At 38.2% G+C, this 12294-nt stretch overlaps 1 protein-coding gene across 1 annotated transcript; it reads left to right on the top strand.

Annotated features, from left to right (window-relative positions):
* Positions 1–1540: 1540 nt before the first annotated feature.
* Positions 1541–12043, top strand: TRHR (thyrotropin releasing hormone receptor). Its single transcript, XM_054020232.1, has 2 exons — positions 1541–2332; positions 11636–12043. The coding sequence occupies exons 1-2, from the start codon at positions 1541–1543 to the stop codon at positions 12041–12043; spliced, it is 1200 nt and encodes a 399-aa protein (XP_053876207.1).
* The last annotated feature ends 251 nt before the right edge of the window (positions 12044–12294 follow it).

The following is a 12294-nucleotide window of genomic DNA, read 5'->3' as shown; positions in this document are numbered from 1 at the left end:
TCTCTTATTTTGTCACCATTTTTCCCCAGACCTACTTTAATATCCCATTTTTAAAATATCATTGCTCTGTGTGCCTGTGCTAATAATTACCTTTTAAAACCAAAATCTGTTTTGAAACCCAAGTCATCTTTTGCCATTCACGCAACTTGTTATTTTTTGGAATCCTTGCAATTTCAGACAAAACCCACACATTGCCATAAATGGAGAAAGAGAAAATGGATTTCAAAACAGCTTCAGACTTCTAATGTGCTAATAAAAACAGAAGTAAAATAATGAGTTGTAAACATCTGATATGAAGGTGGCAGTGTCCCTTTAAGTGAGTACAGGTGAAGGATTTCCTACCCACTCTCTGTAAAACGTGGAGACTCATAGCATGTTACAGAGCAAGGAGCACTGCACACATTTTCCAAGTGCAGTTTGTTTAGGGAATGCTATTACTAGCAGCTCTGTTTTAGATTTTTCATTAGTGGATCCGAGAGAGATGGTTTGTGCTGATTGCCTTGTTTGTACATGGGTTTACTCTTCCTAAGGATTGTGGTACCAGAGGAGATTCTTCAAGGGAAAGAAGACTACGAGTCAGTGAAGTGTGTGTGTGTGTGTGTGGGTGGGTGGGTGGGTGGGTGGGTGGGTGTGGGTGTGTGTGTGTGTGAGAGAGAGAGAGAGAGAGAGAGAACTGGGAGTGTTTAGGGGGTGGAGGGACTGCACAGCCCAAGTGACCAAACCATTGTGAAGCAAAACGTTTGTGGAGTAAAGTATAAGACAGGGTTTTCTGCAGGTTTCAAAAGTTGGGACAGTTTTCATTGTATCCATTCTGATGGAACAAGTACTCTGAGAACCCTGCAGAGCACAAGGTAAGTGTAACCTGCCTCAGGGACACATAGGAAATCAGAATGTATTAATGTGTGTTTTATTACAAATAATTTGTATAGTGCTGAGGAATATACAAAATGACAACAGCCACCAGACAGCAGAATGGCAAAACAGTGTAAAGGCGTAGGAATTCTGATGAGCATGACTTAACTTCCTCCCTCTGCCTCCCCATACTTGTGTCACCTGCCCTTACACTGAGATTGCTCTCTGAAAAGCAGTGATGCTGAAATCTGGTGGTATTGGATTGGTACAGTCCCATGCATTGTGCTAGCTAGCTGGTGATCTCTGTCAGTGCAGGGAAAGGAATCTCTGTCTTCCCCCTCCCTTTCCCCCTCTCTCACTCTGCTCTGCAGAGAGAGAAAGCTCTGATCTCTAGTTGCATTCATTCTCATGAGTGTCTCAGAACAGCTACAAAGAACCAGCTTTTTATCCTGTGCTAATGAAACAAGATCCAAGAGGGATCTACCTGTCTGGTAATTGAACTTGTGAAGCAAAAAGCCCAGGAGTCTTGAAGTGAAGGTGGCTTGTGTGGGGACTGTAACCTTATGGAGACTGTGCGATGGGGCTGTTCATCATCCATTCTCCACTGTGTTTAACTTTTTTACAGGGGGATAAAGAGAAAATGTGCTGACAGCAATTGCCCAGCAGAAGCAGCTTCAAGCTGGTGAAGATGGAGAACAGCACAGGGGATGAACAGAACCAAACAGGACTGCTGCCAAGCCAAGAGGTGATCAGTATTGACTACCAAGTAGTTACCATTCTCTTGGTCCTCCTCATCTGTGGACTAGGCATAGTGGGCAATATCATGGTGGTGCTGGTGGTCCTCAGGACCAAACACATGAGGACCCCCACTAACTGCTACCTGGTGAGTCTGGCTGTGGCTGATCTCATGGTGCTGGTGGCTGCAGGACTTCCCAACATCACCGAGAGCCTGTATGGATCCTGGGTCTATGGCTACGTGGGATGTCTCTGCATTACGTATCTCCAATACCTAGGCATCAATGCTTCTTCTTGTTCCATCACCGCCTTCACTGTTGAGAGATATATTGCCATCTGCCACCCAATCAAAGCCCAATTCCTATGTACTTTTTCAAGAGCCAAAAAGATCATTATTTTTGTCTGGGCTTTCACCTCCATATACTGTACCCTCTGGTTTTTCCTGCTAGATCTCAACACAGTTGTCTACAAAGATACCATCGTTGTTTCTTGCGGCTACAAGGTGTCTAGAAGCTACTACTCCCCTATATATATGATGGACTTTGGTATATTTTATGTTGTGCCAATGATACTGGCCACTGTCCTCTATGGACTGATTGCCAGAATATTGTTCCTGAATCCCATCCCTTCAGATCCAAAAGAAAACCCTAAGACACAGAAAAACAACTCAACTCACCAAAACAAGACTATGAATTCCAAGATGACTAACAGGGGTTTCAGTAGCACTATTGCTTCTAGAAGGCAGGTAGGAAATGTATTTAAATATGATATTCACACACATGTACTCTCTTTAGATTTTAAAACAAATGAAAAAGTAGAGCGATTGGGTTACAATACATGAAAAATGTTAAAAATGTGCTCTCTCTCTTTTATTTAGATTAAGGCATACAAAAAAAACCGCCCAAAATCTACCAGTTCAGGGCATGTGATTAGAGCATTTCATTAAATAAACTGAATTTATTCCAGTCTCTAGAAATGACTGCCTACTCCTTCAGTCAAGTCTCTTACTACAACATGTCATGAAACCAACTAGATACTGTCAAAATTAAATGTTAAGAAAAAACTACTTTTCACCATATTACAGCCTGCTAAGAAGTCAGACAAATACACTATGATTCCAGAGTTATTTTTGTGATCTGCATATAGGATACTAAACTGGAAGTCATGAGTCCTGTTTTAATCCCTGCTCTGTTAATGAGTCACTATGTGACTAGAGAAAAGTTACTACTTTATGTGTCTCAGTTTCCCCTTCTATGACATAGAGATAAATATATACTTGCTTTTGTAAAGATCTGTGATGGAAAATGCTATACAAATGCTAGCGACTATTATTATTTCCATCTGTCAGATAATTAATAATAAGTAAATATTTTGAATGTATTTGATGCTTTACATTTGATTAATAGATTTGATCATATTCATTATAAATTGGTATATATGCTAAAATAGCACAGAGGTGTGTGTCCATACCAATCATCTTCATAATTATATACAATACTCAGCTCTCATGTACCATTTAGCACTTTTAGGCCCCAATCCTGAAAGTGCAGGGCATTTGATGCCCATTGATCTTTCAGGATCAGGCCCACATCATACTTTATATTTTCATATTAATGCAGATACCCAATTCCTCCACACTGACCTGCTTTGATAAAAATTGTTTTCAGAAGCCTCATGCTTTTGAGTCTCAGTACTGACTAAAAGAGATGTTTCAGCAACCAACAGGTAGCATGATTTCTGTAGGTATTATACCTGAAGTGGTCATCTTTTTTGAAATGCTCAATGCATTTGCATCCTTATGGTGAGGGATAAGGCAACTAAACATGAGAATTTTGAGTCAGGTTTTCATAGTTCTTTGTGTAGACTGTTGCTATTTAATGAGGCTAGTTGGTTTTTTTTGCTGTGGGACTGACATTCACCCCACAAGTTAATTGAGCTGGTTAGCAAAGAACAAAACACGTACAGATCTAGACTTCCCAAGTAAAGACAAATACTAACTGTTCCTTCCATTTTGTTTTCTACATTTTCTACCTTTTATTTTGTAGCTTGTAATTGTTCACACATATATGTTTGTGGTTGGTTATTTGGGTGAGAAGTGGTGGAGTTTGTTTCATCCATTAGTTAATATTATTTTTCTCTTCTTGACTAATTTTCAAGTTATCAGCACAAAGGATAGATCCATGTGCTTGTAAATGTGTGCTTTGTATTGCTTAGCATCCTTTCAAAACATTGAATCGTCTTTTTATTTAGCGCTGCAGACAATGGCTCTTACCATATTATAAAATTAAAATGACAATTTACAGCATATACAACCTATATTTTGTGTTTTATAAAGAGAGAAAGGGCTTTTCATGGAGACCATCAACTTCTTGGGTTATTGTAGCTGCTTTTTCAGTAAATCTAGTGTTTGCAAGTAGTGCTGCATGTAAGGAGGAGACATGGTAGGGTGGCATTATTATTATTATTTGTAACATTATTTATATTATGGTAGCATCCACAATGTGCTTAGTGCTGCAAAATCCTATGGGAAAACAGTCCCTATCCCAAAGAGTTTACAGTCTAAATAAAGTCCAAGACACACCAAGGGAAAACTCCCACTGACATCAATGGGTGTTACACCTACATAACTGAGGGCAGAATTGAGCTCTAAGGGTCAGATTCTATCCTCATTTATATCAGTATAGCCTCATTCTCTTTATTGGTGTTGCACTGATGCAACAGAATAGAAATTGATCCTTGGGGTGCAAGCAGCAGGAACAATGACTAAAAGTATGTGAAGTTAGGCAGCCTGCTCTCTGCTTTGGCCCTGAGTATGAGAGTTAGCCCAAGATAGAAACTGGCTGATAGAAAATGCAATGGAACAATTTACAAGGCAGCCTGGATTGCATGCACTTAGCTTGCATACTGGTCCAGATGATCCTGGATGCTCTTTCATGCCTGGAACCAGCGGTAAAATGCAACACTAATGGAGGGGACAAACCAGGAATGGAGACTATTTGGCATGGGTGGTTATGGGTTTTTTTTTACCCTTTTTATGATGTAAAAAGAAGGCCTGAAATGTTTTTATATTAGAAAATCTAACATTTTTTTCAGGAACACTCTATGAATGACTGGAGAACCAAATATATCAAGCAAGCAAAACTGAATTATATGAGATGGGAAGCTATTGTTTTTTCTCCCCGATAGCTTAAAACTCATTGAATAGTGTTAATTTTAGTTAACACCTTTTTAACTAAAATGCCTCACAGACAGGAGGGAGAAAATATATTTGTTAAAGATTTAACAATCCAATACATATAATTAAAAGTGTGGAGAAAGCCTCCAAGTCACATCTCTGCATCCTCCAAGGAGTTCTCTAGCAAAACTACAGAAGACCAGATTTGATATTCCTGATAATTCTAAGGTAAAGAGAAGCCAAAAAACCCTCCTATTTTTGAAAAATTTTCAGGCCTTCTTTATACATTTCAAAGGAGGGAGAAAGGCACAAAACTAGTTTTTTCCTCTTTGGACCATCTTTGAAGTATCTCCATTTGAAGAGCACTTTCATTTGTCTATTAGGTAAAGCCCATCTCTGATAGACATTCATTTTTTGCTGCTCTTGTGTAGTTGCTTAAGATAAATTTTCAGTGCAATTATAAATACAGTTTAATAGAACTATTAAATATCTTCCTATATTAATATGGTTTGCCAAATTCTTCTCTTAGGACACATCCAAACAGGATTAAGATACCACAAAATAAGGCCACTTTACTGCTGAATGAGAACATTCATATGGGGATTTAACACATTTCAATTAATCCACATTAATTTCACATTTTCAGGAGGTCTGTCAATTAATTGCAGTTAACTCAAGCAATTAACTCAAAATAAATTCTCGATTTAAAAAATAAATTGTGATTAATCACAGTTTTAATTGCACTGTTAAACAATAGTAGGATACCATTTATTTAAATATTTTTGGATATTTTCTACATTTTCAAATATATTGATCTCAATTACAACACAGAATATAAAGTGTACAGGGCTCACTTTATATTATTATTTTTGATTACAAAGATTTGTACTAGAAAAAGTATAAACAAAAGAAATAGTTTTTTCAATTCATCTCATACAAGTACTGTAGTGCAATCTCTTAACCGTGAAAGTGCAAGTTACAAACATAGAATTATTTTTTTTACATAACTGCACTCAAAAACAAAACAATGTAAAACTTTAGAGCAGTGGTTCTCAAACTTTTGTACTAGTGACCCCTTTCAAATAGCAAGCCTATGAGTGTGACCCCCCTCCCCCTATATAAATTAAAAACACTTTTTTATATATTTAAACACCATTAGAAATGCTGAATGCAAAGTGGGGTTTGGGGTGGAGGCTGAGAGCTCACGACCCTCCCATGTAATAACCTTGTGACCCCCTGAGGGGTCTCGACCCCCAGTTTGAGAACTCCTGCTTTAGAGCCTACAAGTCCATTCAGTCCTACTTCTTGTTCAGCCAATCGCTAAGAGGAACAAGTTTGTTTACATTTATGGGCGATAATCCTGCCTGCTTCTTATTTACAATGTCACCTGAAAGTGAGAACAGGTGTTTGTATGGCACTGTTGTAGCTGGTGTTGCAAGGCATTTATGCGTTAGATATGCTGAACATTCGTATGCCCCTTCAGGCTTTGACTACCATTCCAGAGAACGTGATTCCATGGCGATGACTCTTGTTAAAAAAAATGTGTTAATAAAATTTGTGACTGAACTCCTTGGGGGAAATTTCTATGTCTCCTGCTTTGTGGTTTTACCCGCATTCTGCCATATATTTCGTGTGATGGCAATCTCGGATGATGACCCAGCACCTGTTGTTTGTTTTAAGAACACTTTCACAGCAGATTTGACAAAACGCAAAGAAGGTACCAATGTGAGATTTCTAAAGATAGCTACAGTTCTCAACCCAAAATTTAAGAATCTGAAATCCCTTCCAAAATCTGAGAGGGACGAGGTGTGGAACATGCTGTCAGAAGCCTTAAGAGAGCAACACTCCAGTGCAAAAACTATAAAACCTGAACCACCAAGAAGGAAAATCAACTTTCTGTTGGTGTCAGATGATGAAAATGAATGTGCGTCTGTCCACACCTGTCATCAGCATGGAAGAATGTCCTCTGGAATGGTGGTCAAAGCATGAAGGGGCATACGTAGGAATGCTACTCGATACAGGGAGGAGATCTGCAATGGAAGACGGTGCAAATTTGACATTTTCCCTTTTCAGAGCGGGAATCACAGTTTGGCTTCAATCCTGCAAGGTTCTGAGCACTCTAACTCTGATCCAGCAAATAATTTAAGCATGTGCTCAACTTTAAGCATAGGTTTAGCGCCAATGATTTTTATAGATTTTATAAGATTCATCTGGTATCTAATGAAGGTGGTGATGTTGATATCAGATGGGTTTCAGTAATACTTGGCAAAAGAAAATAGTGTAGCTAATCAGCTGAATCAATGTATTCCACATTTAGGTGAGCAATAAGGTGTGAGAAGATTTGGGCACAGCTAGTGCCTGGAGAAAGGTTCCAGTGATAATGGAAACTGTGACTTTAATGACAATTATTTATATAGTGTTCTGCAGTTCTCCTGTTAAATAGACTAATTTTTCAGAGAAATTGAACAAGTCACTAAGAGTGAAGTCATATCACTTTGGAAGTAAGATGGCCATGCAGACTGTAAGTGCACTCAAGCACAATCTGAGCAGGAGAAAATGGAACAGAATGATCCCGCTGCACACTACTGCTTCAGGAAACCAATCAGTTCTCATTACCATACTAAATGGCACTGTGAGTCAGAAAACAGAAGTGTCCAAATCACTCCAGATGATCCAGTTAAAGCTGTAAAGTTGACATGGAGTAAGATCAAGAAGATTAAAAGACTGTGAGTGTCTTGGCAAATCTGCCTTTTGAAGCCAGATAGTTCAAAGTCTCATTTGCTTTACTGAGAATAAAAGGAGAGAAGTATAATGTAAATTCAGTGTTGAGATTTATTTCATTATTGTGTGATCATCCGGACACAAGCGTTCAAGAAAAGGAAATGAAATAGACATCAGCTTTTGATTTCTTTTTCTATTGCTATGCAGCATTGTAACCACGAATTTGAGGCTGAACCATTAATAGCAAATATAAAAAAATGTAAGTCCTCCTGGAGTATTTTAGGGACTATATGGTTCCTCTGTGATGAATATAATGACTACAAATGTGTGATAGCCCAGAAGATCAAAGATGGGTCTTTGCAGATATTTTGATATATAAAGTGAAATCCTTTTGCCATTGAAGTTAATGGGAATTTAGCTACTAACTTCAGTGGGACCAAGATTTCACCCCTGTGACTTTTCAAAGTACTATGCAATCCAATGTGATGTAACAGGTTGTGGATAAATATGCAGCTTTTCGAGCTTCCGGCGCAAACTGAGAATGAGGCTTCAATCTCACAAGCAACACCAAAAGAAAAAAAAAAGAAACAAATTAGAAGAAAGACATCTGCATCTTCTAGATGAAGAAGGGAATATTGAGTAAGAGAAGAGAGATTATATTACCTCAGTATTTGGCACTGGTACAACCACAGCTGGAATAGTGTGTCCAGTTTGGTGTCCACAGTTCAAGAAGGATGTTGATAAATTGGAGCGATTTCAGAGAAGAGCCATGATAATGATTAAAGGTAGAGTCAAGGTGCTCAATCTATTTAGCTTAATCATCTCTTTATTAAGGGACACTTGATCAGAGTCTAAAAGTACAGGGAATGGAAATTTGATAATAGAGGGCTCTTAAATCCAACAAACAAAGGTAAAATCAAATAGATATTCAGACTAGAAATAAGGTACAAATTTTTAACAGTCAGGGTAATTAACCACTGGAACAATTTACCGACGGCTGTGGTATAGTCTCCATCACTGTATATTTTTAAATCAATACTAGACTTTTTTTTCTAAAAGACATGCCCTATTTCAACCACAGCTATTGGACCTGAAATTGGAATTAATTTGGGAAATTCTGTGGCCAACTGTCATAATTAGGCCTATAAATTTACCATAATTGTGAGTTCAACTATAAAAAGTGAGTATCAGTTCATAAGATGTCACAATAACCCATAGCAACAAACATTGATATTATAAGATATTGTGACATCTTATGAACTTATAAATATTGATAGAAAAATGTACAAAAGGGAGACAGACTGAATAGTCTAAACAAAAAGGCCAACTGATAAAATTCAAGGACTGCGTTAAGTTCATGCCTGGTAAACAAGAACAGTGTGAGGCTGAAAATCAGTGAACCAAAATTGGTATGTTGGATATTAGGACTGAATGGTAGACAAAATAACGAGGATGGGCTATTCTGCCCATCGCTCACTCTTGGGGTCCTTAAAGAGACAAATTGGCTACTGGAGCAAGCTTCACCATCAAGGCTTCCACCCCCAACATCTCCTGGGACCTTGAATCATCTTCTTCCTAATCCTGAGAGATGTCCTGACCAGACCAGGCCAGAGAAAGGGAACCAGATGACATCACTGCCTCTACCAGCTCTGTCTGAATCCCAAACACAACCTGGAATGGAGACTTTGCCTCCCTCCCCTCTGATGTGTCTGTTTCCTTCCCTTCCTTATTTCTTCTCTTTCCTATCACTCCTTTCTCCTTCTGTCTAACAAGAATCTGTCTTAGCCGACCAAGATTATTTTGCAACATTGCCGTAAGCCTGTGACCAGAGAAGGGCAAATAAAGCAGTGCCCTAAACTGTAAAAGTTAACGTATCCAATTGAGAGTCTTATAATTTATCACCAACACCCATAAGTAAAAAAACAACATTTATAAGTATATATAAATATTTACATCTGGAATATATGGGCTTCTAGCCAGATAGGAGAAAACATACCTCAGGCAAGGAGACTGCATATTCTCTACATAACGAAAATCTGCTTACAAGGGCCAAGAAAAGTATACATCCTATTGCTTTAAACAAAGACACAAAAACAAAACAACTAAAAACACAATATTAGTGTTGGTAGGAGAGTTATGGAAGTAACTTTCAGTCCTCCTGCAGAGTCAATAAAAATTCATATCCCACACGCCTACATCTCCACCCTAGGAGCAATGAAATTATATACTGTGAATATCTTGTATAGTCATAGGAGCTGTAGAACCGTTGTCTTATTTCCACAACTACCTTGAGAAAGGGTATAAAGTAAAACAGCATCAATGAGCCGGGAAAGGGAAAATTAATTAATTTGTCAGCAAGATGCAACTGCATTATTTCAACAAGAGACGGCAACATACAAAGAAGCACTTTAAAAGAAGACATTCCTAGTTAACTAGAAAGAGTCCCCACCCTACCCACTTCCCGCATACACAGTGGCCATAATTCTATACTGATTTACACTCTGTGATGCCCCACTGAAATCAATGGGGTAGTGTCTCTATGTTTCCAGTATACTCACCATCACCAAAAGGTTCACCTTGACTATTAATAAGTTTCTCAGACTTTTTTAAATGCATAACTTGGAGATTATGGGGTGGAAGGCACTAAATATTGTACATATACAACAGTATTAGTGTATTAGCTACATTCAGAATAGTGGGACTCATTTCATTAAGAACTCATTGTTTTGTTTTTACTGCCCTCATTTTTCACTTTTATTTTTTATTTTACTTCAATTTTTTGGGGATCCCTCAAGGGAGAGTTTTTCATTGCCTTTCTTTTTAAGCAAACTTACTTAAGTAATAAAATCTTAAATGACAGACACACCGTATTATCTGTGGGTGAACACTTTTCAGAAAACAATCACTCCACGTCTGACCTCTCAGTCCTCATCCTCAAAGGAAATCTGCACAACACCTTCAAAAAGTGAGCCTGGGAATTTATATTCGTAACTTTGCTAGATACGACAAATCATGGATTCAATAAAGGCACTGAATTTATGGCTCATTACACTCAGTAACCTACTAACCGTTTTTTGTCCTACAACTGTGAGGTGTTAACTGCCCACTTCACCTTAAAAGGTCTTTTGCAACATGTGTTAACTCCTTTGCTTACAATCTGTTTCACCTTGTATTTAGCTGTGACAGCCTGGATATGTCTGCACTTCAATAAAACACCCACTGTTGGCCCACATCAGCGGACTTGGGTTGTGGAGCTATAAAATTGCCGTGTAGACATTTGGGCACATGCTGAGCCATCCAGGGTCCCAAAGCATGGATGTTTTATTGCAGTGTAGACATACCCTCTGAGTACATTTTCTAGACCCGAGGAAGAGCTCTATGTAAGCTCAGAAGCTCCTCTCTTTCGCCAACAGAAGTTGGTCCTATAAAAGATATTACCTCACCCACCTTGTCTGTTTAAGTGAAATAAGTGAGTTTTTCTAAGATTATTAGGTTCTAAGGGTAACCCGCAATTTTTAGGCAATCATTAAGAGTTTCAGAACATTATGTATCAATCATTTGGTCAGAACTTATGTCTGAATTAATTGTTTTTATTAGAAACAAATCTAAATCAGACTTCTTTGTTTTAAATTTGGTGGTCTGCTATTATGCAACAGTAGTCATTAAAGTAGGTAGGTTGGTTTCAGTTACAATACGTCACAAACGATCAGTGCTAGAAGTAGGTGCGCCATAGCATTGAGGGGAGGATGGGAGTGCCTTTCTTTCCAAGGGATAGACACTTGTTTCTAACTATGGTAGTTGCAAAGACTCAGAACTGAAATAATATGTTTAATGGGGATTAGTTCAATATTAATTGAATAATATGGATGTTAGCCATAAGGAATCATCCATATTTTATGAAAGTTCAGGGGAGTTTGGATCCATGAATTTGGGTCAACCCATTATAGTGGTAAGGAGATAGGGACAAGTTGCAAAATTCTAACCAAGAGCCAGACATTGATCAGAACATCACCAAATTCAGGGTTTTTTACATACAGAGTTTTAGCTTGGGCCCATCACTAACATATAATACCAATTTTACATGCACATCCCTACAAAGCACTGAGTACTGATTTTCTACTTTTTCACTGTATATCTTTGTGTTTTCCATAGGTTACCAAGATGCTGGCTGTGGTTGTGATCCTGTTTGCACTTTTATGGATGCCCTATAGGACACTGGTTGTTGTAAACTCCTTTCTCTCCAACCCTTTCCAAGAAAATTGGTTCCTATTATTTTGTAGAATCTGCATTTATCTAAATAGTGCCATCAACCCCGTGATTTACAATCTCATGTCCCAGAAATTCAGAGCGTCCTTCAAGAAACTCTGCAATTGCCAGCAGAAAAAGTCAGAGAAACCTGCCAGTTACAGTGTGGCCCTAAACTACAGTGTCATCAAGGAGTCGGATCACTTCAGCACTGAACTAGAAGACATTACTGTCACCAATACCTATCTGTCCTCTACAAAAGTGTCCTTTGATGATACCTGTTTATCCTCTGAGGTAACATTTAGCAGAAATTAATACATTGTGTATATTTAGTATATAAGGAACCAGATCACAAAAACCCTCATCTGGTGTAAATCAGCACAACTCCATTTACTTCAATGAAGCTACACTAATTTATACCAGCTGAGTATCTGGGCCCAAAAAATTTCTGTGAAGATATACAAGGAGAGTTGAAAACACATTTGCACCTGCAGACAGCAGAAAGATAGAATACTTTACCCTAGTCCATTAGCAGAAAGTATTATTTACCTTTAAGAACTATTCTG

The sequence above is a fragment of the Malaclemys terrapin genome, chromosome 2 (assembly GCF_027887155.1).
Source record: "Malaclemys terrapin pileata isolate rMalTer1 chromosome 2, rMalTer1.hap1, whole genome shotgun sequence".
Classification (NCBI taxonomy): Eukaryota; Metazoa; Chordata; order Testudines; family Emydidae; genus Malaclemys; species Malaclemys terrapin.
Note: the sequence above shows the minus strand (reverse complement) of the source record. Positions and strands in the feature narration are given on the sequence as shown.